General features: G+C 38.5%; 1 protein-coding gene across 7 annotated transcripts in view; it reads right to left on the bottom strand.

The window, feature by feature from the left end:
* VPS13B (vacuolar protein sorting 13 homolog B) overlaps positions 1-27,014 on the bottom strand; it is a 604,787-nt gene that overhangs the window by 358,156 nt on the left and 219,617 nt on the right. For 6 of the 7 annotated variants that reach the window (XM_079796380.1, XM_079796377.1, XM_079796379.1 and 3 more), the window contains 3 exons: positions 25,926-26,035; positions 16,865-17,012; positions 581-708 (listed from right to left, as the gene is read on the bottom strand). In XM_079796380.1, coding sequence (XP_079652506.1) covers positions 581-708; positions 16,865-17,012; positions 25,926-26,035 — 386 coding nt within the window. The remainder of the gene's footprint in view (positions 1-580; positions 709-16,864; positions 17,013-25,925; positions 26,036-27,014) is intronic. The other variant, XM_079796378.1, reaches the window with a different exon arrangement.

The raw sequence follows: 27,014 nt of genomic DNA, 5'->3' as shown, positions 1-27,014 counted from the left end.
GAGAATCAATAAGCATTTAATTGTGCATTTTTATCACATAAAACATGATATATCTAATCAAATAGGTAAATAGTTATATTTACCATCTTCATATTAAATTTGTGACTAGGTAGGGAAAATATTTAGATAACCCTTTTATTTTAATATAATTCCAACTAAGTTTTTATCTCAGTAATGAGATAAGAATGTGATCTGTACATTGGGCATTTAAATTCTTTCAAATAATGCTTAAGAGAAATAAAAATGTAGTGTGAATTTTTTAATTCAAGGTACATCTTAAAATTTTTCTATTTTTATAGCTTAAGAAATAAAAAAGTAAAATGAATTAAATTTTTAATTCAAGAAACATCTCAAAAACTTGTGTATTTTTAGAACTTTATCAGAAAGATCATGTAATATGAGTTTCATACAATTTTGTTAATAATATGCAAAGTGCACCAATAGTCTTCATCTTAAATTAGGGAAATAAAATGGGTTCCATAAATGTTACCAGTGAGAAAATATTTACCAATAAAAAGGTGCTGAAAATTAAAAAGGGCCATGTTAGTTAACACCATGATATTTCTAAATTTTATTTTACCTGCAGTGTAAGCCTCTTTACAGCATTCCATACTGCTCCAATAAATTCTTTCATCCTTTCTTCAGGACTTCTACAGCCTTCAGTTATACTCAGCATGGCCTTCACAGGAACTGACAATGGTCTGGATTCTAAGGTTAAGAACAGCTAGTTATTTAACAGAAATGTACCTGGTAATTAAAAAATATACAGAAATATTTTCAAGGTTACTTCTTTCCTTGCTTAAAATTAAAACTACATGGGATTATCATATAGCATAGATCATTTTATCTTATAGAATTACTGATACTTGCAACTAATTAAAAATAAGCAAAATGAATCTGTTAAAAGTCAGGAGGGTGTTGGTTACTCTTGTCAGGGATTAATGACTAGAAGACGGGTTTGTGGAGCAACAGGAGTTTTATTTATTGAATACTTAGACGTACTCACTTTGTAAAAATTAAGTTGTAACCAAAAAAATCTGTCCATTTCTCAATAAAACCTTTACTTGAAAAAAAAAATTCAACTACATGGTACCTGATTCACCCAAAATTGATAGAAAATGGGTCTTCCCATATGTGAATATTCTTGATAACAAAAGCTTACCTATTCAACCTCTCCATTCTAAAAATTGACTTTGATGGTAACCAAAAGAAGTATGTGATTACATAAAAGGCATATTTATATATTAAGAAAATGAAATGTGATTATTTCATTCTGTTATTAAAAACTTTGTTCATATAAAATATATTAGGGATTTAACAGTTTTTATAATGTAAAATTTCAGAAATTACTTTAAATAATTTAATAATTTCTAACATACCTAGAAGATTCATATATACTTAATCATTTTATGTAAATGAAAACACAATTTATATGTTTAATTTCAAGTAGCATAAAATAAATGTATAATTTCTATGTATAATTTTAAAGTAGCATAAAATATACCAATCAGATCATGCTTTAGAAGACTTTTACTAAATTAAGTTTGATGATGCTAGAATGTTCTCCAAGGTAAGGGATACCACATCACCACTAGGAGAATGACAGTTGCTATATAGACTCATACTTTCCCTCTCCTCCCAACCTGGTATCTATTTGCATTTATACTTAAATTTATAATACCTTAAAGCAAGGAGCACAGACCTTTCTTTCTCATATGTATAATTCCATAGTCTATATCTACCACATTATGCATATTAGAAATTTTAAAAATGTTTAAAAGAAGACTTTGGGAGAGATCCATGAGCAGAGTATTCTAGGCAGATAGAACAACAATGCAGAACTGTTAAGTTAGGCGTGTGCTGAGGATGATCAAGAAACAGGAAAGAAGATGGAAGGATGGCTAAAGCAGAGTAGATGAGAGGAGTAGGAGACAAGGCGGGAGCTATCAACAGGGATCAATCATACAAACCCTTTACAAAGGCCCTGGGAAGGAGGTTGGCTTTTACACTGAGCAAGTTGGGATATAATAGTGGATTCTAAATACAGTCATGAAATTAAACATATTTTGAAAGAATTTCTCTGGCTGCTATACAGAAAACATACTATATGGATCAAACATTAAAACAGGAAAACAACTTGTGAGAGATGATAGCAGCAATAGAAGTAGTAAGAAGTGGTAAAATTCTGTATCCATTTCAGCAATATAGCTAATCTTCTTATATAATAAAAGCCTAATATGCAAATCGACCAAATGGCAGAATGACCGGTGGAACGACCAGTAGCTATGACGCATACTGACCACCAGGGGGCAGACGCTCAATGCAGGAACTACTCCCAGCCCGTAGACCCCAGGCCAGCCAAGGCGGGTGTCAGCAGGGGCCCCCCGGATCACCCCGCCAGTCACCCTGCAGAGGGAGGCAACCAGCAGCGGGAGGCAGGGCCAGCGAGCAGGTGTGTGCTAGCGGAGGACCCTGACCACCCCGCCAAACAGATTGGCCCTGATCACTTGTCAGGGCTAGGGACCCTACCCATGCACGAATTTCATGCACTGGGCCTCTAGTATCGTAATAGATACCATGATATTTATTATCAGAGGATTTACTGATGGACAAGATGATAATAAAAGAAAAAAAAAAAAAAAGCCAAGATGACTCCAAGGTTTTAGGTGTAAGCAATAGGAAGAATGAAACGGTAGGAGGAAAACCCAGAAAAAAATAAAATAAACTTAAGTCCTGTCAAGTTGAGATTTCCATTAGATACAGAAATGAGGATATCAAGGTGGCAAATGGATAAACAACTATAAAAAAATAAAATTTATGAACAGATAATTCAAAGAAAAGTATAATTTGGCCAATAAACTTATTAAGAGATGCTCAATCTTGCTAACAAAGAAACAAAAATTAGGACAATAATCAGACATTCTTTTCAAGGGTCATGTTGGCAAACATGGTAACGAGTGAATTTGTATGTTTACAAAATTTGTCATTATTGAAGCCTCTTCTAAGAAGGTTTCATGTAAGAAAATATAAATAATCACAACAAAGGGCCAATCTGTACGTATCAGAATTTAAAAATACATTTTTTTACAAAGTAATCCCATTTTTAAGAATCTATGCTATAAGATATTAAAATATATGAATGCATGCATGCAATTTATAAAGGATGTTCAATAGCAGCAGCATTATCTGAAAAGGAAAAGAAAAAAAAAGGAGGGGTAAGAGGGGATAGGGAAGAGAAAATGCTAAGCAACTAATCTCCTCATGAAAACGAAGTGGTTAAATTAACTTTGGGAAACCTGAAATAAAGATTATCATTCAATTATTTTAAACTAGAGGCCGGGTGCATGAAATTCATGCATGGGGGGAGAGGGTGTCCCTCAGCCCAGCCTGCACCCTCTCCAATCTGGGACCCCTTGGGGGATGTCTGACAGTTTAGGCCCCATCCCATAGGGATGGGTCCTAAATGGGCAGTCAGACATCCCTCTCACAATCCGGTACTGCTGGCTCCTAACCACTCACCTACCTGCCTGCCTGATTTCCCTTACCGCTTCTGCCTGCCAGCCTGTTAACCCCTAACTGCTCCCCTGCTGGCCTGATTGATGCCTAACTGCTCCCCTGCTGGCCTGATTGCCCCGAACTGCCCTCCCATGCCAGCCTGACTGCCCCCAACTGCCCTCCCCTGCCGGCCAAATCGCCCTCTACTGCCCTCCCCTGCTAGCCCAATCACCCCCAACTGCCCTCCCCTGCCAGCCTGGTCACATCCAACTCCCCTCCCCTGCAGGCCTGGTCGCCCCCAACAAAAACAGAATTGACACCAGCGAGACTAGTTAGAATAGCCTTACATTACTCTGTACAAGAAATTATGTGCCTCAGTCTAGGGATGCTGCATACAAACAGACTAAAACAAAAAGAATGAAGATACAACTTAGAGGGAGAATGGACAGTAAAAGAGACACTTGGAATAAATCCTCGGTTTCAGCCTTAAGTAACGTGGTCAGTGGTGTTGCGGGGAGAGATACATAGTTGTACAGATTTCATACATGTTAGATTTGAGCAGCCTGGAACATACCTGAACAGAGATGTCTAGGCAATTGGACATGAGACAACTTTAAAAAAAGAGAGAGAGAGACTGGTATAACAAAGCAAGTGAGTTAAGGCAAATGTAAAACACAAAGATCATCAGAGTGAAATAAATGTTATGTAGACATGAATGGAAATACTAAGCTTTAAGGCAACTTTAAGACCATTAAGATCAAACAGAGAAAAGAAAAAGTAAAATTTACTTCCATGTCAGAAGGCAATAGATGAAATAAGCTTCACCTTGCTTGAAGCCTATGCTTCTCCTTTTAAAATACAAACAGTCCTAGCCAGTTCGGCTCAGTGGATAGAGCATCGGCCTGCGAACTGAAAGACCCCAGGTTCGATTCCAGTGAAGGGCACATGCCTTGGGTTGTGGGCTCAATCCCCAGTGGGGGACTTGCAGGAGGCAACTGATCCATGATTCTCTCATCATGGATGTTCTATCTCTCTCTCCCTCTTCCTTCCTCTCTGAAATCAATAAAAATAAAAATTTTTTTAAAAAATAAAACTGTGCTTCTTAAAAAAAAAAAAAGGTATTAAAAACGTGATCTTTACTTTCTATTTGAATTGTGGGGTTTTTTTCTCCTTCTTTATTACCTTTTATTTTTATTATTTATTTTATTTTTTAAAGATATTTTTATTTATTTCAGAGAGGAAGGGAGAGGGAGAGAGAGAGAGAAACATCAGTGATGAGAGAGAATCATTAACTGGCTGCCTCCTGCACACCCCCAACTGGGAGTCAAGCCCGCAACCTGGGCATATGCCCTTGACTGGAAACGAACCTGGGACCCTTCAGTCTGCAGGCCAACGCTCTAACCTCTGAGCAAAACCAGCTAGGGCTTGAATTGTGTTTTATTATTTTTAAAAACTTTCATATACCTTACTTTACTTAAGTCCTCTCCTTAAGTCTTATAAGAAGACTTAAATCTATGAGATATTATTGGGTATATTTAACATTTTATAGAGAAAACTAGTAGCCCGTTTGCACGAAGATTCGTGCCATAGACCTTCATTCACCTGGCTGCCTGCACCAGTTTTCTGCTGGTACCGGGGACCCAGGCCTTGGCTGTGGCCACCGCCTTCTGCCTTCTTTCAGGGTCGGGGCTTGGCCCCGGGTGGTGGCCTTGGGCTCGGCCGCACTCAACATCCCTGCTAAGGATCGCAGGAGCCCGGCCCCAGTGGTTTCCTGCGATCCGTGCAGGCTCCCCGCTGGTGCCCAAGGCCGGGAAAGTCTCCGCCCGAGGCTTTCCCGGCCTTGGGCTCGGCCACACCCCTACGTCCCTGCAATGGTTTCCTGGTGGGCGTGGCTGGTGGGCGTGGCTTGGTTGGTGGGCGTGGTCTGGATGTAGCGAAGGTGCGGTCAATTTGCATATTTGTCTATTATAAGGTAAGATGTGGCTTTCTGGGGTTAGCTTGACACACTAGACCAGGGGTCCTCAAACTTTTTAAACAGGGGGCCAGTTCACTGTCCCTCAGACCGTTAGAGGGCCAGACTATAGTTTTAAAAAAACTATGAACAAATTCCTGTGCACACTGCACATATCTTATTTTGAAGTAAAAAAACAAAACGGCAAAACACCCGCATGTGGCCCGCGGGCCGTAGTTTGAGGACGCCTGCACTAGACCAAGGTCAAAACCAAGGTTTTTTTGGTCCCCAGTCTACTGGTTTTTCTAACATATCTTCCTAATTCTTGATCTATATTTTATGCTAATCATTATTTTTGGCAACTTTATTTGGCAATATAAATTCAAATAGCTTGAAGAAAAAAAATGATCTTTACATAGTAATACTATTTTTAAATTTCTGGAGTTTAGATAACATATAAAACTTTACAACTTGCCATAGAAACTGCAATAATGCCTGAGACATTTCATCAAAAAACAAACTCCATTTGATACTATCACTCCTGAAAGCCCCTCGGGAAATAATGGCTTTTGGATTCTGCAAGTCAGCGTGACATGGCATGCAAAATTGCATCTCATGCTGAGCCAACCAGGAAAATATATGTCATCACTATGTGACATTCAGAATTTCATCTGGAAACTATAATCTTGTTCTGACTGCTACAAAGGGGAGGTGGAGGGAGACTGCATACAAAAAAATTTGGTTGTTGAATTTTTGCTGAATTCTGGCCAGTTCATGTAAAAACTAGAAGTAGTAGAACTCTATATTAAAAAAAATTCAATGTACTCATTATCATCACATTGTGCTCTCAAACAACTTTAAAATTAACTCAGTTTAAGTCATATCTTAACTAAAATTAAGGTATCACTAGAAAAAAACATTTGCAGTAAAACAAAGTTACAAAATTAACAAATTGTTTAAAGCAAAACTGTATTGTTCAAAACTGTATACAACAAAAACACTTCCTAATTCCTTTCCACTAATTGAACCAACTCTAGGTTAATAAACAAACAAAAAATTGTTATAAAGTCTGCAATCTATCTTATAAATACCAAGTCTTTCTATTCTAGGTTCTTTTCCCTCTGTCCCCCAGTTCATGTGTACAATACACCTTCATAATCCATTTACCTTATTCCTACCAAAACAGAAATATGTGAATGTGATTTAGTCTAAGCATTATATAATCAAAATATTGTATTTTAAACCTACTGAGACTAACTGTAAAGAGAAAGTTTAGTAGACAAAAACTGGAATAGATGACTGACTCACATCCTTGGGAGCCATGTATCTGCTATACCTACATTTCCTGGTAAGACACCTCATGCCCCTGAACACGGAGGTGGATGCATGACCCATCCGAGGCTGCCACTGGGCCATCGTAGTACCTAACTTCCCTGGCCCCAATGATTGTCTAAGATGTGTGCACATGATCTAAGATAGACCAAACAAAATCTTCCTCAGGTATGTTTTCAAACGGTAATGGATCCCATCTCTTCCTCTTTGGTCATAGGGAGTTACATATGTGAGTCCAGAGGTGCCATAGCTGTGTGTGTACACAGGGGTGTCAAGAAACCTATGTTGAGTAAAAGAAAATTAAACCAACATGAGAAGACAAAGTCCTGATGATGTGCAGTCTGGTTATAGGTCATTCCAAAGAAAAGATCTGTCTTTGCCTTTTTTACTATTTTGGTTATAGGAATTGATATATATCACTGACTTTTTTATTTTTTTACTTAAAATCATTTGAATATTGTTTCTATCACTTGCAATCAGAGAGATCTTTCTAATTTAGAAGGTAAGCTCAGAATAATGTAGAAAAAACTTATACTTTTCTATAAATTTTAGGATTAGAAATAAAAATAAATTTTCTTACAAAGTATAAAAGGAAAATCAATTTAATAAATCTATATTTTCATTAAGTACTCTGATTACTTTCTGAATGATATTTTCAAGTTGTTTTATTTAGATGTATTTCATTTCATTTTAAACCTTCTTCTATTCAAAGAAAGAAATATTATTTAAAGCACATTTTATCCCTCATGGAATAAAATCAATTGTACATTATGCATTAGTGTCTACTCTCATAATTCAATATTTTACAATAAAATTATATACCTAATTACATTGAAATGGAATTTTATGCTAAACTATCTGATTAAAGTGAGAGACTTATACAAAAATATATCTCTTGTACATTAATACTAATTCCACACTGTGTTTAAGAATGTACTTGTTCAACATTCAAGCTTAACCAAATGAAGAATGGATTAAGCACTTTTAGATGAATAACTATTTTGATGTGACCCATTTTATTTCTAATCCACAATTCTTAAAAATTAGAAATCCAAAATACATCTGTGCATTCAGGAGCAATTATTACTAGCAAAAATTGAAAATCTCCCTACTTGAAGCCATCCTAGTACTATACTACTTCCTGAGATAGAATGATTCCTTAAAGACTTAAAGGACTTTCAAACTTCAAGTAACATATCAAACTGTGTTTTGTTTTGTTTTTGTTTTTTAAATGTTTTTATTGATTTCAGAGAGGAAAGGAGAGGGAGAGAGATAGAAACATCAATGATGAGAGAGAATCATTGATCGGCTGCCTCCTGCATGCCCCACACTGGGGATTGAGCCCGCAACCCAAGCATATGCCCTGACCTCCTGGTTCATAGGTCAATGCTCAACCACTGAGCCACGCTAGCCATGCTGTTTGTGGTTTTTTTAAAAGAAGGTATAGTGTAATGTCATGTCTTATTTTCTTAGAAGGACCATATTTCTTACATGTGAAAAACAAGGGGCTTACCTTCAAAACACACATTTCCTCGCCTCTTACATTCTCTGAAACAGTGCAAGGAAAACAATAGGTACCCTGAATAGATATTTGTTTGAGGAGAGAAGATTAACTAAATTGACTGATAACAGTATATATTCTTATCTTCTTACCTTCTTACCTCTGACTCAGAGAAAAAGGCAATTCTCTTGACTGTTAAAACCTACATTAGTTTATATTCTGCTTTATCTGTGCTCTCACTGTATAAATTACCACCAACTTCACTAAATCTCCAATTTTTCCTTCTCTCCTCTTTACCTCTCTACAGCAATAGGCATACCCAAGTGTCTGTATAGACAGATTTCCTGAAAGAGTGATATATATAAGCTGTCTCTATGTACCCAATTCCCATTCATTCCCTAACAACTAAAGCTTCTTGGGCTAAATGACCTTGGTCAAGTGCATTTTTCAGCCTCCCAGTTCTTACAACTCTTACAGTATATCATGCAGTTACTTACCATCATCATCTTGACACTTTTTTGAAGTCCTCACTCAAGGATATAATTTATTGATTTTTAGAGAGAGAAAGACATGTCAATTGGTTGCCTCCTGTACACACCCTGATTGGGGATCAAACTCCCAACCTAGGTGTGTGCCTTGACTGGGAATCAAACCCACAACCTTTTTGGTTTACAGGACAATGCTCCAACCAACTGAGCACCCGGCCAGGGTTTGACAATCCTTTCTATATTCTCTCTCTCTCTCTCTCTCTCTCTCTCTCTCTCTCTCTCTCTCACACACACACACACACACACACACACACACATGCACACACACACACACGCACACACCCCTTTGTTGTCTACTTCTCAGAATGATGTTCTCAATCTCCTCCATTGGCTCCTTTTTCTGACCCTTTAATGAGAAAGTTGCTCAGGCTGTGTACTGAGCTTTCTTCTCACTTTGCTGTGTATGGTCTCCCTGAGAAGTCACACAGGGTCTGTGGCTCTGACTATGATTCATGTTGTTGACTACCAAACCTATATCTCTCATTGTGTAAGATCCAAGCTACAACTCAGACATGAAAACACTTTTACCAGCTCTGTCTTCTGATATCCCCACTAACGGAAAATATTTATTTTCAAATTCTCTTCCCAAACTCAGCTTGTGACATTTAAGTTATTGTAGCAGAAACTGCTAAGTCACCTGTAATATTCACTCTCCCTTTCTTTCTTAGCTAGAACCCACACGATTCATCCAGGCACACGGCCTTAAAGAATACAAACTACATTCCTGACACCTCCATGCAGCTAAATATAATCATGTGACTAGGTTCTGGCCGAGAGTGTATAAGCAAAAGTGGAGTGTGCACCTTCTGTATAGTTTTTAAAGAGATAGGGAGTTCCCCTCACTCATTACTGCTCACTGAAATGCAGGTATGATAAACCACTGAAGCATCCACTATGAACCGTAAGGCAAGTCTGGCATTTGAGGCCACCCATAATGGAATAAGAAAGTATCTGAACTCGAAGAGCTCTAACACCTTGGGGTACCTACCCAAGCTTTCACATGAGAGACAAATAAAATTCAAACTACTGTTACTGAGTGTTTTCTAACATTTTCAGCCAAACTTAACTCAATCTTAAATATTATAGCTACATTTCTTGAACTCTTGCTTAGTTTAAAAATACTATATTTTGAAATGAAGTCAGAAAAAACATGCAACTAGAAAAATTCTACCTGATAACTCAAGTCCATTATCAAATGAAAGATTTAAAAAAAAATAGTCTGAAACCTTTCGCTATCTGTAATATAAACAAAGTGCTTTTGGAAATTTCAGAATTTTTCATATTTCTCTTTGAGATCTAAATTAGATAGTATTTCCATATGCCTGACAAAAAACTAAACATCTGAAACATCATAATTTTTATTAGAAGCATCAATAACTGAGATATAATTAAGAACATATCAAGAAACAAAAAATATATGCCAATATTAATGTTTTAACTTTGAGTCTTATCAAAATGGCACCCAATTAAAGAGAGGCAGAGCCTTCCCTGCTCATCACAGAGGTTAGGAGTTTCCAGTATATCCATGTCGGTAGCACTAATGCAAAACTCTTCACTATATTCATCCTATAGAACTGGACTGAAATTTTAGAACAATTCCTTGAAGAAGAAAAAAAAGACACACACACACACACACACACACACACACACACACACTACAATTGGCTGCTTAATTATTAGGTATTAGAAGGAAAATAGTGGATGACTGCATTTGTATAGAACTGATTTTTACAGCTGGTTATAAACCACCAGTGAGGAACGAGAGAAGGCAAATGATAATCACAGAATGACTACTATAATCTCGAACTTTCATTTAAAAAGTCTGACTAGCCCTGGACAGTGTGCTCAGTGGTAAGATCATCAGCCGTGTGCAGAAGGGTTGGGGGTTGGATTCCTGGTCAAGGGCACATACCTTGGTTGCAGGTTCGATCTGGGCCCAGGGATCTTGCCCTCTTTATGACTCAATCTCCTTAATTATAAAGTGAAAGGGATAACTTATTCATGTGTGTGTGTGTGTGTGTGTGTGTGTGTGTGTGTGTGTGTCTGTGCGCGCGCGCGCACGTGCATGTGTGTGTGTGTGTGTGTGTGTGTTCATTCCCACATGATCATTTCTCAGATACTCACATGGCTCATTCCCTCAGCTGCTTCAAGCATCTGGTAATATGGACTTTCAATGAGGCCTTTCTTGACTATCCTAATTAATTATTGTCCCACGGTTCACTAAAACTCAGTACATTTTTCTTCCTTTCTTCTATGGTTATGTCTTCAAGTTTATTGACTACGTCTTCTGTAATGTCTACTCTACTGCTAATTCCACTCAGGGAGGCTCTCATTTCAGATTTTGCATCTCTAGAGATAGGCTTGATTCTTTTATATATGTTTCATTTCTCTCTAAAATGTATTAATATTTTCTGAAATACCTGAATACAGTTTTAAAGTCTGTTTTAATGTACAAGTTTTAATATACTTGCTAATTCCATCATCGATGTCATTTCTCAATTTATTTCTGTTGGTTATTTTTTCTCCTAGTCAAAATTTCCCGTTTCTTTGCATCTCATAGTTTTTTGGTTTTTCTTGTTGTGTTTTTAGTTCTTTTTTTCTTCTTTTTTATTGAATTTATTGGAGTGACATTGGTTAATAAAACATAGGCTTCAGGTGTACAATTCTATAATACATCTTCTGTATATCGAATTGAATGGCTGACATTGTGATTTTTAAGTTGTTACCTGACTGTATCTTGTTGTATTCCTCTTAATAGCACTGGGATTCATTCTGCCAGCAGTTAACCTGGTCACGGTTTTTGTTCCTTTTGTAATGCTTGTTAAAGGTGGGTCTAGGGTAGCCTTTACTCTGTGGATAGGTTAGCTCCACTACTAAGGCATGCTGCTCTGGGTTCTCTCTACGATGTTCTGAATGACTCCTAAGAGTTGTATACTATGGACAGTAGGAATGTGAATGCCTTCCAGCCCTGTGTGAGTTCTGAGAACTATTCAGTTCACAGCTCCTTAGTCATCCTATGTCCAATCTTGTGGTGTCTCATCCTATACATCTCACTCATTCGTGAATACTCAAGAACTCCATTGCTGCTTTCTGGAACTCTTTCACTGAATAGCTTTCTCTCTCTGGAATTTTGTCCCCTAATTTCCAGTCATCTCTGCCTCCTTATACTTCTATCCCTGTGCTTCCCATAACTTCAATTCAGCAACACAGCTGAGCTTAATCTGATATATCCCACCCTGCTCAATTGTCTGGAATGTGCCTTCACCCAGAAAGCCAGGGCAAGCCTAGCCCTCATCTCATTCATTTCCCTTCTGTGGAGGGAGCATAGTCCTATACTGCCTGTTGTCCAATGTGCACAAACTTTTATTTCTCCCATATACTTTGACCATATGTTATTTACAGCAAGAATATAATCCAAATCCCTGTTACTCCATCATGGTCAGAGGTTTAAGTTCCATACTTTTCATTTGTGGCATTATCTCCTAAACTTTAAATCAATAATGATCACATCTTTATTGTTTTGGTATATTTAATGAGTCAAATTAAAAGGCCTTCTATTATTTTAACTGTGTACTTGCAGAGCTTTAGACTTGATGATAATAAATAGTATTTTTTTTAAGCTATCATTTATGGAGTATCCTGCTTTTTAGTTTTCATTTCCATTACAGACATTTTTGTCAAGAGCCCCAAATTAATGTTCATAAGGTTTCCAAAACAGAGGGTAAACAGATGTCCTATCTTTTAGGGTTTCCTTGTTTTGAAGGGTATACGGATTCTCTGGAAGATAATTTGGAGTTCTGTAATAATATATTATCTTCATGTGAAACATGACTTGATCCTGGCTTGGCCTGCCCTGCGTGCCTGTATCAGTAAAACAGGGCTGTTCTGCTGTCAACACATTCCAGTCATCAGTCACATGTTCCAGGGCAGCGAGCTGCTTTACCCTGGTTAATTGAAACTGGAAGAAGAAGATGTCTGCTTCATCTTGAATAATTAAAAACCAAAATCAAGCCTGGTTTTATCAGCTAGCCTCCGTCATCATGTGCCAAAAACACTACATAAGTTGTTGGGGATGAACTTAAAACAACATTGGACTTTAGGTTGAGATTATAGAAATTAAAAAAAAGTTAATAAAAATTCAGGCAAAAATTAATACAAACATTTCTCCATTGTGAAGTTCTGTTTAAAAATTAAAATGTGTGTTTCAGAACAATGTGAATATACTTAACACTACTGAACTGTACACTTAAAAAGGTAAAGATGGAAAAAGTCAAACAAAAGCAACAAAAAAGTGGTGCAAAAGGCTCTGAATACCTTACCAAATTGATTGTAGTTCAGGATGCAATGTAAACAATAATAAAAACAATGATAACTACATTTAGAAGTAGGTGAACATTCAAAGGACTTATAAAACATTTTTAATTTAAAACCAAACAGGAACTATATACCCTAATTAAAAGGAAAACAAAACCTTTTGAAACTTAATTCTACTGAGAGCTTTTGGTTGGCAAGGAACATTCTCAAGGAAAGGGAGAGCACTACCACCAAGGTTCCCAGGAATGTACAAATGGGGGCATCCAAGGGGGAAGACATGCACGTCATAAAGAATAAAGATTCTTTTCACCAGGGCGTCTCGCCTCCTGAAAATGCTCACAGTGCCAAAACAAGGCAAGCACAGGGGATTAGTTTGACAACTGTTAATTGTTAAGCTAGCTTGGGTAAAAATCGATATTTGGTGAAGTACTAATACCTTACCTATAAAAAGACTGCCTATCAGATATCTAACCTAAGTGTTGTAGAGATAGGGGGAAATACCACAACTCAAAAGCAAAGAACCATAGTTCTTGTAATTTAAAATAAAGAATAACGTGTTGTTTATATACATCTTCATATTCTATAAAGTAATAATAATGATAGAAAGCTATGTTTTTTGATTTATCACTTTCCTCAATATAAAATTAATATTAATTTCCTATTAAAATAAGTATACGAAAGCAAAATACATCTTGGATATTAACTGATATCATTTGTGAATTAATATGTAACTGATATAGATGTAAATTTAGATATAAAACTTCTCCATGCATAGCAAATGCACATTTTTCTAAAATCTATATTTCTATATAGTTCTATGTCATATAATTTCATTTAAGTAAGAATTTTCTGTCACCTTTACCCATCTTTAACCATTACTTGACATCAATTATTAAATACTAGAGACCTGGTGCACAAAATTCGTGCACAGGAGGGGGTTGTGTCCCTCAGCCCAGCCTGCACCCTCTCCAATCTGGGACATCCCTCTCACAATCCAGGACTGCTGGCTCCCAACTGCTCGCTTGCCTGCCTGCCTAATTGCCACTAACCACTCCCCTGACAGCCTGATCGACGCCTAACTGCTCCCTGCCAGCCCGATTGCCCCTAACTGCCCTCCCCTGCCGACCTGGTCACCCCTAATTGCCCTCACCTGTCGGCCTAGTCACCCCCAACTGCCTTCCCCTACAGGCCTGGTCCCCCCCAACTGCCCTCCCCTGCAGGCCTGGTTGCCCCCAACTGCCCTGTCCTGCTGGCCTGATTGCCCCCAACTGCCCTCCCCTGCCAGCCTGGTTGCCCCTAACTGTCCTTCCCTGCAGGCCTGGTTGCCCCCAACTGCCCTGCCCTGCAGGCCTGGTTGCCCCCAACTGCCCTCCCCTGCAGGCCTGATTGCCCCCAACTGCCCTCCCCTGCCAGCCTGGTTGCCCCTAACTGTCCTTCCCTGCAGGCCTGGTTGCCCCCAACTGCCCTGCCCTGCAGGCCATCTTGTGGTGGCCATCTTGTGTCCACATGGGGGCAGCCATCTTGTGTGTTGGAGTGATGGTCAATTTGCATATTACCTCTTTATTATATAGGATGATTTAAAGAAGAGGAATAGCCCTGGCCAGAGGCTCAGCTAGTTGGAGCATGGGAGCATGGTTCAGTATACCAAAAGGTTGCAGGTTCGATTTCCAGTCAGGGCACATACCCATGCTGAGGATTCAATTCCCAATCGGGGCATGTAAAGAAAGAAGCAATTAATGTTTCTCTTTCACATCATAGATGTTTCTCTCTCTCTCTCTCTCCCTCCTTTCCTCCCTCCCTCCTTCTCCCTCTGCCTCTCCCTCTCCCTCTCTGTTTCCCTCCCTACTCTTCCTCTATCTAAAATCAATTCTAAAAAATTAAAAATTTAAAAAGAACAGGACTAAATAGTAAAACAGGAGGCCAAAATATGTGGTTAATATGTATATAAGATTAAATTTATTTTTATCAATTGACACTTAGTGGACATTTATTTTATTTACAGGTGATATTTATAGGCCTTTATGTAAATACCAGTTAAAGAGATGGTAACTAAAGGAAAAAATATCTAATTCTATATTAAAAACTTAATGCAAGTTACAGATAACCTTCCTATGATACAAAAAAAATAAGCGTCGGCATTTTTATCAATTGATAAAGTAAATCTCAACAGAGTAAAAGCTTGTCGATACTGAGAGGTGAAAAACTAAAAATTCTATAAAATAAACATAACATCATATTTTAGGAAAGTAATAGAGCACAGAATAATAATAGTTATGTATAAAACTCCACAAAAATGTATATTAGCATATTTATTGTTGCTGTCAAATATGAAGAAAATACTAACTTCTCCTCTAAACCACAAATGATCATTTGAACTTCCTTATGTACACAATCATATTTTAAATTTCTCAAAGGCAGACATTATGTCTTAGTAATATGTCTACCCCCAATGTCATTTACAACAGTCTTGCCCATTACAGACATTTAATAGTGGGTTTTGATTTATTGAAAATATAAAACTTTTTTCAATACGATTGGCAATGAGTTATCCTATATAATAAAAGGATAATATGCAAATTGACCTTAATGGCGGAAAGACCGGGAATGACTGGTTGCTATGATGTGTACTGACCACCAAGAGGCAGACGCTCAATGCAGGAGCTGCCCCCTGGTGGTCAGTGTGCTCCCACAAGGGGAGGTCTGCTCAGCCACAAGCCATGCTGATGGCTGGGAGCGCAGCGGCGGTGACGGGAGCCTCTCCTGCTTCCTCAGCAGCACTAAGGATGTCTGACTGTGGCTTAGGCCCGATTTCCAGGGAGCAGGCCTAAGGTGGTAGGTGGACATCCCCCGAGGGGTCCTGGACTGCGGGAGGGCACAGGCCAGGCTGAGGGACCACCCCCCCCAAGTGCATGAATTTTTGTGCACTGGGTCTCTAGTATGAAATAAAGCTGAATAGAATATCTAAGAAAAAATCACCTGAAGAGAGAATGTCCCATCATCACAAACATTAGAAGTTAAAGATAAAAACACCAATTAAAATTAAATCAAAGTACTGTGGGGTTTGTTTGTTTTTTTCACAATGAAGGAAATATAAAAGAAAATATTTTATGGAAGAAAATTTATTTTTTATATTTGCATGGACAGTCTAGCCCAACAAGTAAGAGAAGGGGAGGAAAGAAGATTGAGATGCACTGTCATTTGCAAGAATTAACATTAAGAAGGAACATACTATTGGGAGACAATTCTATAGGGTCTCTTGTGTTTTTTGCATGTCTCAAAAGTAGAGAGAGTGAGTGCCTTTGACCCCAATTGTGTTTTCAAGGATATCTGAACAGCATGCAGCCTCAGAAGACAGAAATATGATCCTCTTTCTGAACACTGGACTAGTTTACTTACAGTCTTGCAAGGTACATATAGTGCCTCCTTCTAGAAAAAATAGCAGGCATGCATTTCTACACATATGTTCCCTCAATTGAGGGCTTTTCTCCTGTAATGTATATAGGTATCACACCTGTGGAAAATGGGCTTAGGAGAGGGACACAAGAAAATGCTAACACTCTGGTTACTGCTAATGCTATAAATAATAAAGTCCTTTGTCTCCAGCCCAGGAATCTTATGTCTCTCACTAGTCAACATTCATGAAACGGTGGCCCAGATAATTGATAATTTGCTACTTCAGAGGCTGGGTAAGATCACAGAACCTTTAGAATTCTTGACACATACCTGTTACTGTTTTTGTTTTTATAGGGCTGCTGGCATACTCAGAGGCCTGATATGACTGCTGCTTTGCCAAGGGCGCACTTCCAACCGATGCCTCATCCTCTTTCCTTCTGCTCATTGGCATAACAAGAGGAACAGCAATCACAGGCTGCTGGAGAGAGTCAAATGAAAAACTGAATTACAACTACGTACTAATTCATAAGCAGTGAAAGTTTAACAAGGCATTACTGAGGAAAGGCCTTTACAACTTGGGCTGAGATTTATACTTTAAGTCAATTAGTCAATCCAACAACCAATTTCTGTCGCCCTCTCTCTTTATGTCTTTCTCTCCCCCACCCCCAACCCACACACACACACACAAATACTCTGAATGATATTGTAAATTACGCCCAGCCGGTGTGACTCAGTGGTTGAGCATCAACCTATGAACCAGGAGGTCACAGTTCGATTCTTGGTCAGGGCACATGTATGTGTTGCAGCTCAATCCCCAGTGAGGGGCGTGCAGGAGGCAGCCAATCAATAATTCTCTCTCATCATTATGTTTCTTTCTCTCTCTCCCTCTCCTTTCCTCTCTGAAATCAATAAAACATATATTTTACAACATTATAAATTACAATCCTGTGTGAAATCTTGAAAATAATTGTAAATTTTAGTAAAAATTATAAAGATAACATAGTAAGAGCAATTCAAAACTAAAAGTAGCTTTGAAAATTAATGTTAGGTCACCACAATAAATTCAATAATTATAAAAATAAAAGAAGAAAAGGATATTAATGTTAGTAGAAAATTAAAAGTTATTCTTAAAAATGATATTTTAGAGACACTTCTATAAACTTACTAGGTAAATTTTAAGATGGACAGTCCAGTATTTTCTGAGAATTGCTGAAAGTCTATTTAGTCTGACAACGTGATATCCAAAGCATATTTAGAAAGCATAGAAAAATATCTATGGTTTGAGAAAGCTGGAAAACATTATGATTCTATATTGAATGCATGAGTGCTGAGCTGAACAATAAAGCAGCTGTTTCATCTTTATTCACTGAAATAAAGTCTGATGTTACCATAGATGACGCCCAATACAATCTTGTCAGATTTTTGGCCAAAAAAAAAGCATAGGTATTTTTATGTATGCTACAGGATCAAAGATCGATGTCGAACTGGGTGGAAAACAATAATCAAATGTTGGGTTTTAGCCATAAACTGAGAAGGAAATTGTAGCTTGGGAAACAACAGATGATAACTGTAATACAGCTGCATCAAACGGTGAATCTGGAGGGGGCCAGCCAGGTAGCCGTGGAGTCTAACATTACCCTCAACACCACAACAACCACCCTTCTAGAGACCCAACTCATAGGACTTAATATTATCTAGAATATGAATAAACATTTCAATGACAACATATGTTACAGAGCTATCCTATATAATAAAAGCCTAATATGCTAAGTGTCCAGTGTCGACCGGTCAGCTATTCAACCAATCAAAGTGTAATATGCTAATGATATGATAAGGCCACTCAACCGCTCACTATGACGTGCATTGACCACCGGGGGAAAGATGCTCCAACCAGTAGCTTAGCTTGCTGTTGGGGTCCGGCCGATAGGGACTGAGCAAGATGGGCTGGACACACCTTGGAGCCCTCTAGTGGTCCCTCCCTGGCTGGCCAACCTCCCCTGTCCTTCTCCTGCCCTGATCGTGCACCAGTAGGGTCCCTCGGCCTGGTCCAGATTGCAAGAGGGTGCAGGCCAGGCCGAGGGACCCCACTGGTGCACGAATTCGTGCACCAGGCCTCTAGTATAATATAATCGATCAAGTTATGAGCTAGAGCCCTGGCCGGTTTGGCTCAATGGACAGAGCGTCGGCCTGCGGACTGAAAGGTCCCAGGTTCAATTCCGGTCAAGGGCATATGCCCAGGTTGTGGGCTCGATTCCCAGTGTGGGGCGTGCAGGAGGCAGCCGGTCAATGATTCTCTCTCATCACTGATGTTTCTATCTCTATCCCTCTTCCTTCCTCTCTGAAATCAATAAAAATATATATATTTTTAAAGTTATGAGCTAGAGGGAAAAGCAAATTATTTTACAAATTGTTACTTAATCTGAGTAAAAGGACAAGAAAGTTAATAATGAGAAAATGAAAATATTAACTCTATTGTGAGAAGCATCACAATGTAGAGTACCTGCTGTTATATTAAACATTTAGTCAAAATGATATTTGTACAAATATAAAAAGGAAATACTATTTAAGACCTAGATGAGAAATGCTCAGCATAATGTAAGTTTTGTTAGATTCTCTTATCTATATAATAAGGGAGTTGAGAAGACTACTGGAAAACCCTCTTATGCTCTAACATTTAATAATTCCATGATCCCTTGAATTTCTTGGCCATTATTTACAATCCTGGAATATAACCAAGAATTCTTACAATCACAATCAATCGATATATATAAAAGCCTAAGTGACTGAATGACCAGTCAACCTTTCAACAGTTCGACTGGTAGCTATGACACGCACTAACCACCAGGGGACAGACGCTCAACACACAGGCATGGAAACATGGAACAGACTGATGAATCTCAGAGAGAAGAGGGAAGGGGGGAGGGCAGGGAGAGATTAACCAAAGATCTAATATGCATACTAGAGGCCCGGTGCACAGACTTGTGCACCAGTGGGGTCCCTCGGCCTGGCCTGTGGGGATCAGGCCAAAACCAGCAGTCTGACATCCCCCAAGAGGTCCCAGATAGCAAGAGGGTGCAGGCCAGGCCGAGGCACCTTAATGGTGCATGAATCCGTGCACCAGACCTCTAGTATATAATAAATAATTATAGAGAAAATTATATGCTGCATAGTGTGATACTGAATTCAAGCATAACAGGTAAAAGATGAAATTAATGAAAGCCATAGTACTGGCACTACTCAACAAACAAACAAAAATCTTTCTTTCATTGGCTCACACTCTGGGTGCATTTTCACATAGGTAAAAATACAATAAAAGGCCAAACAAAAAACTTTGGCTCTTAAAAGTCTTCTACACACCAATATTCAAAATACCTACAATGGCATCCAACAGACCCTCCATAAACATCTGCTGAATGATTGCTAATATAGTGCTGCATGTCAGACATGAAGAGATTCTGTATAAAGAATAAGATATGTGATTCCCTCCACTTTTCTGGAAATATGGCTACCCCTGTCAAAAACATCAAAATATGCAGTATTTATTTGTAGCCATCTCCCATTCTCTGCTTACTTCTTCTACCTTCTGGTACTAAATATTTCCTCAAATGTCAGCTGAACTCTAGTCTCAGATTTGTCCTATTCTTGCCCCATCAATACCCCATAATCCCAAAAGACTTAAAGCCTTTCATCACTCTTCCTATAAAATGTCCCTACTTTAATTTATTATTAGTTTAATAAATGTAAAAACACAGGAAATAACAAAGAATAAAATAACATCCATATTCTCAATATAACCAGTAATTATTGGCTATTAACACTTTATACTGGCTTCTTTAAAAAAAAGGAGAAAAAATCCTATCTAATAAAAGAGTAATATGCAAATTGACCATCACTCCAACACACAAGATGGCTGCCCCATGTGGTCAAAGATGGCTGCCCCCATGTGGACACAAGATGGCCGCCACAAGATGGCCAGCAGGGGAGGGCAGTTGGGAGGGAACCAGGTCTGCAAGGAAGGGCAGTTGGGGGTGATCAAGCCTGCAGGGGAGGGCAGTTAGGGGTGACCAGGCCCACAGAGGAGGGAAGTTGGGGGCGACCGGACCTGCAGGGAAGGGCAGTTGGGGGGACCCAGGCCTGCAAGGGAGAGCAGTTGGGGGGGGACCAGGCCTGCAGAGTAGGGCAGTTAGCGGTGACCAGGCCTGCAGGGGAGGGCAGTTAGGGGTGACCAGGCCTGCAGGGGAGGGCAGTTAGGGGTGACCAGGCCTGCAGGGGAGGGCAGCTATGGGCAAATAGGCTGGCAGGGGAGCAGTTAGGCATTAATCAGGCTGGCAGGGGAGTGGTTAGGGGCAATCAGAAAGGCAGGCAGACGAGCATTTGGGAGACAGCAGTCCTGGATTGTGAGAGGGATGTCCGACTGCTGGGATCGGGCCTAAACGGGCAGTCGGACATACCTCGAGGGGTCCCAGATTGGAGAGGGTGCAAGCTGGGCTGAGGGACACCACGCCCCCATGCACGAATTTCATGCACCGGGCCTCTAATGTTAAAATAAAGCTAAAATCGCCTCTCACTGCAAACCAATTGCCCATTCCTTCCAGAATCAAACATTATTATCATATTGACATAATCCCTCAAATTAATTACTAAAAACCATTTATTTATTTATAGGGTAGTTTTGGAAAAATATAAACACATACTGTCATATTGCATATGTCCTTGGAAAACTAATTATTTGCATTAAATAAAATTTAAAGACATCCATATTAAGACCTATTGTACAATTTTCAACAATTAATTTTACATCATGTGACTATGCCATGCTTTATTTATCCACTTCACTGGATATCATCAATTGGGTGGTCTTCAATTTTATACTATTGCAACAACAAACTTATACATGACTCCTTAGGCTCATATAAATAAGACTGTAAGAACACAGTTGTATCAAAAAGTGGGACTTGGCATCACAGAGTATGCTCATGTTCAGTTTTATTAGATAATGCCAAGTTTATGAATTTTTACTCATAACAATAGTATCTGAGTTCCTCCATTTTCTACATTTCACCACTACTGAATATTGGTATTTTTCTCAACTAACAGATTTTTAAATTAAAGATGATTATTCATGAATTGATAACTATTGAAACAGGGTGATACGGTCATAGGACTCAACTATATTATTCTCATAATTATCAATTTCAAAGAAAATGTAAGACTAAAATAGTAGATTAAAGGCATTTTAAAATGTATGTTTTTGAGATATGCTAAATTATAGTAAAATAGTAATATAAAGTGCAGATGAAAATGTTTGTAAACTATATAAAATTCTCAAATCAAATTGGCAATATAACAAGGGCCTTAAAATATACTAAACTACATACCGGGAGCTACTAATTATATTTCTAAAAATATAATCTAAGTGAATAATTAAAGAAAAATGCAAAGATTTAGCTATGAACATATTTACCCCAATGTTACTTATTACTCTGGATAAATAGGATTATGGGTATTTGTTAGTTTTGTTTTATGGGTTTTTTGTTTTTTTTTAAGGGAGACAGATATAGCAAGGGGGGGAGAGAGAGGGAGAGAGAGGTGGGGGGAGAGACAGAGAGAGAGAAGGGAAAAAATTCATTAGTTGCCTCCCGCACATGTCCCAACCAGAGACTGAACCCCAATCTTTTAGTGTATGGGACAATGCTCCAACCAACTAAGCCACCCCAACCAGGTCTGTTAGTTATCTTTTAAGTAAAACTATTATTTTGAACAGGAAAAAAATACATTTATATTTAATTTTAAAATAGTTATGTAATAAAAATAAAAGTCAGAATCTTTGTAGGAACTTGGTATCAATGAAATGAATGTCTAATTTACTTGAGCTGCTAAAACACTACTTGACCTTCAGGAAGAGCTATGATGTATGATGACTGCATCCTTTATAAAATAACCAATGAAAAATTTACAATACAGTGGAATATTATTCAGCCAGAAAAGAAGGAAATCTTGCCATCTGCAACAACATGTATGGACTTTGAGGCATTATCCTAGGTAAAATTAGTCAGACAGAGAATATATGGAATCTAAACAAAATAAGACAACCACCCTCCCCCCGCAAAAAATAAAACAAACAAAACACCCAAACTCAGAGAACAGATGAGTGGGTGCCAGAGTTTGGCGAGGGAATGGGGGGCAAAATGGGTAAATTGGTTCAAAAGCTATAAACTTTCAGTTATAAATGAGTCACGGGATGTAATTTATAATGATCAAAAATATTTTATGACTATAGTTAACAATACTGTACTGTATATATTTGAAAGTTGCTAAGAGGGTAAATCTTCAAAGTTCTTATTATAAGGAAAAAAATGTGTAACTATATTGGTGATGGATGTTAGCTAAACTTATTATGGTGATCTTTTCACAATATATACAAATATCATATTATTATGTTGTACAGCTGAAATTGATATGTTATGTCAATTACTATAACTCAATAAGAAAAGAAAAAATTTAGAACTAATTTTTTTAATGGTCCCTGACATTACGCTTATTTCTCTATCACCCATACTCTACATCACCCAAATTTCCTAAAATTCAAATGTGTCTACATCAGTTTCCTATATTTCCTGTTTCCTCTGTAGGATAGTCTCAAAACCTTAGCTATATCAATAAAATATTTTATGAATTGGTTTCCAATTTCTACCAGTCTTTAGAAGAAGACTTGGCTCTAGTCTAGAAACACTGCATCTTCTTTGACTCTGCTCAACCAGGTCAGCCCAAAACAACCTTTCCTTTTTGGCTTACTCCTATGATACTGAGCTCAATTGTCAATTCCTCCTTTTAAACCTTCACCTGCTGGTGAGAACTATTCCTCTTTTTTTGTGTTCATATAATCCTGTTCATACATATAACATAGCACTTACTGAGAATGGCATTACTATTTTTAATAATATTTTCAGCCATCTTGAAGAACAGGACTGCTTGCGACTAGGACCCTAGCCTCATCACCACCCAATCTGGTCTCAGACACAAGCCGGAACCCTACAACCACTGGGACAAAGACCAGCAGACCCATGGACACCAAGACTCCAAACATTCCGGCCGCAGATTACTGTGAGTCATGGAGCCCATCCCCCTCCCCGCCAGCCCTCTGCTGCGGCATAGGACCTGCTAGACCCACTCTGCACAAGCAGGTTTCATGCCAGCACAGGGCAGCTGTGCGACTTAACTTTGACTCTGGGCGTGCACACATGAGAGTCTGTTTCCTGTGGCATAGGAGTGGGCCTCCCGCCGACACAGGGTGGCTGCGCTGCCCGATTTTGAAGCTGGGTGTGCAGACACAGGGAGTCTGATTCCTGTGGCACAGGAGTGGGCCTCCCGCCGACACAGGGTGGCAGTGCAACCCGGCCCCCCAAGCAGACCGGGGACCCTGATTCTCTGTGCGAGTCATGTAATAACTGAGCACGTGACTTGACTCTGAGCACCAGTGACTTGACTCTCAGCGCCCACACGTGGGGACTCTGTTTCTCAAGTTCTCTAATTCTCAGTGCATGCAACTGAGCGCCTGTGACTCCAATTCTCAGTGCACATGCACACAGGGACCCTGATTCACTGCGCAAGGCCGCACCAAGCAACAGAGACTCCAATGCTCGATTCTCAGCACATGCACACGGGGTCCCGCGCTACAGGACTCTGATTTTCAGCGTAGGGGACTTGTTTTCAGCGTGGTGCATGTGAGGTCCCTGATTCTAGGTGCGAACAGGAGGCCACACTGAGCGCTGGTGACTCTGATTCTCAGGGTGCATGGCTCCCACCGACCCACAGCAGCCACATGTCTCAGTGTCGGAGCTCTTCAGTGACACTCAGGTGGCGCAACACTCTCACTGCACATGACTCAGGCCCCCACAACTTGGCGTTTGGACCTCCTGGTGATAGTTAGAATGAGGAGACAACGAAATAATCCCCAGAGGAAAGAAAAGAGGAATCATCAAGAAAGGAAATAAGTGAAATGGAGGCATGCAATATGACAGAAAAGGAATTCAGAGTAATGGAATATAAAAAAATTATAAAATTATAAACAAAAATTGATACAGAGGCAAAGAAGCATAGAACAGACTGTCAAACTATAGCGGAAAGACTGGGGAGTGTGTGTGTGTGGGGGGGGGGGGGTGGTAAGAGATCAACCAAAGGACTTGTATGCATGCATATAAGCATAACCAATGGATGCAAGACACTGGGGGTGGGGGTGGGGGGCTGAGGGCATGTGCCAGAGGGTAGGGGAGGCCGGGGGAAGGTCAATGGGGAAAAAAAGGAGACATATGTACTACTATTTGTAATACTTTAAACAATAAAATAAAATTTAAAAAAAATAAAAAATAAAGAATATTTTCAAATAAACTGTAAAAAGCTCTAGAAGGAGGGATATTTTCAACCATGACTTTTATTTCTTAGCCCCAGTATCTAGTATACTGTCTCACAATCTGGAACTATTTGAAAAAAGAAAGAATGTCATGGGGAGAGAGGCAAAAGTTTCAAATGAAATTAGAACAAAGTGAAGAAAAACATTTAAAAGTTGCTCCCTGATACACGTAAGTTGTACTTTTTAATTTTTATATTCTAATGTAATTCAAAAAATGTACATTATTCTCCTACAAACTAGGTTTAAGTTACTTCAGAAAAAAGATACAAAGGTATTCCAAGTAGAATATTACAAAACTATAATTAAGTCAATGGGAAATGCAATTCAATATAGCATAAATTTGGTCTTAAACTCTAAGTTCTGTCATTTACTGGATTTGTGACAATAGGTAAGAAAATCTATAAGCATAAATTTCTTCATCTTTAAAATGGGAATAAAACCCATCTATCAGAATTACACTTAAGTATCATGACATGGAAAATTACATTTAAGTATTCTAGAAACCACAGTTAGTTACTATTTACTTTTTAATTTATACCCTTTTAAAAAAACACATATTCCTACTATTTTGCACCAACTATCCTAATCCCAGAGTTAGGTGCCCAATGCATGTGGGTTAAATAAAACTACAGATTAAGAAGAAATGTCAAAATAACAAAAATGAAAACTAACACTTACTAAGAAATGCTTATGTATCTAACACTCTGAGAACAAACATGTAGGCACTATGAGGAAAAACACGACAGTAAAATAGGATGACCTACCTAAACTAGCCTCTGTCATGTATCTGCTTTACAAGCAATTGTACAAGAAAAAACATTTGTCAATGAAACTCTAAAGAACAGAAATGCTTAAAAGGGGTAGAATGGGAGACAGAAGAATTATGCCACGTCCATAAATGAAATCAATAGAAGAAATATATAACTCTAATAAATGATAGAAAAATATTTGTTCATTGAGAAAATTATAAAAATTTCTCACCTGCTGCATATGCCTACTGGTTCGTTTCTGAGGCTGATAAATGAGCCAGGTGTATAAGACTGGATCAATATTAACTGCTAGCCCTTGTATACTACAAAGCAGTACAGCACCTAAAAAGCAAGATGTAAAAATTGTTATAATTCCTCATAAAAAATAATAAGCTTGACATCACTTCACACCGATTAGGATAAATATGATTAAAAAGACAAACAGCAAGTGGTGACAAACTCTCAGACATTGCTGGAGGGAAAGTAAAAATGGTACAAATACTTTGAAAAAAAAATAACTGCTTTTCTCCAAAAGCAGTTACCATATGACGCAACAATTCTATTCCTAGATATATACCAAGAGAAATGAAATCGTATGTCCATGCAAAAATGTGTACATAAATATTCATATCTATAAAAATGAATGATGCATGCTAAAAGACAGAAAAACTTAAAAACAATGAAAGAAGCCAATCACAGAAAATCATATACTATATGATCCCAGTTATATGAAATGGCCAGAACTGGCAAATCCTTACAGACAAAAAAAGATTAGTGAATGTCAGAACCAAGGGTAAGGAAGAATGAGAAATAACTGCTAATAGATACACGTTTTTTCTAGGAGTAATGAAAATGTTCTGGAATTACTAGTAGCAAATGGTGATTGTTATACAACCTGGCAAAAACAGGGTGGGGCAAAAGTAGAATTACAGTTGTTTGTATGGAAAAATAATACAATAATTAACAAATAATATAAGCATAAACTCTGAGCTTCATGTATTCACAATTGTAAACCTACTTTTGCCCCACCCTGTATGTTAAGAATCACTACATTATGTGCTTCAAGGAATTTTATGGAATGTGAATCATCTCATTAAAAGTGCATTTGTCTTGGACAGGCGCCCTGGCAGCCTATGAGCAGGTCCAAAAGGGGCCCTAGAAGCTGAGGCACAGCAGAGCTTGGCGTGACCAAGAGGAAAAGAGAAAGGACAAAGACACTGTGAAACGGCTGGTGATCAGGGGAACGAGCAAAGGAACGGATGGAGAAGTGGCGTGGCCTGGACAAGCGGACCCTGGCCCGGGCAGCCTTTGAAAAGACGCA

Source organism: Cnephaeus nilssonii (assembly GCF_951640355.1).
Source record: "Cnephaeus nilssonii genome assembly, chromosome: 18".
In the NCBI taxonomy this organism is placed as follows: domain Eukaryota; kingdom Metazoa; phylum Chordata; class Mammalia; order Chiroptera; family Vespertilionidae; genus Cnephaeus; species Cnephaeus nilssonii.
This window is presented reverse-complemented; position numbering and strand designations above follow the sequence as displayed.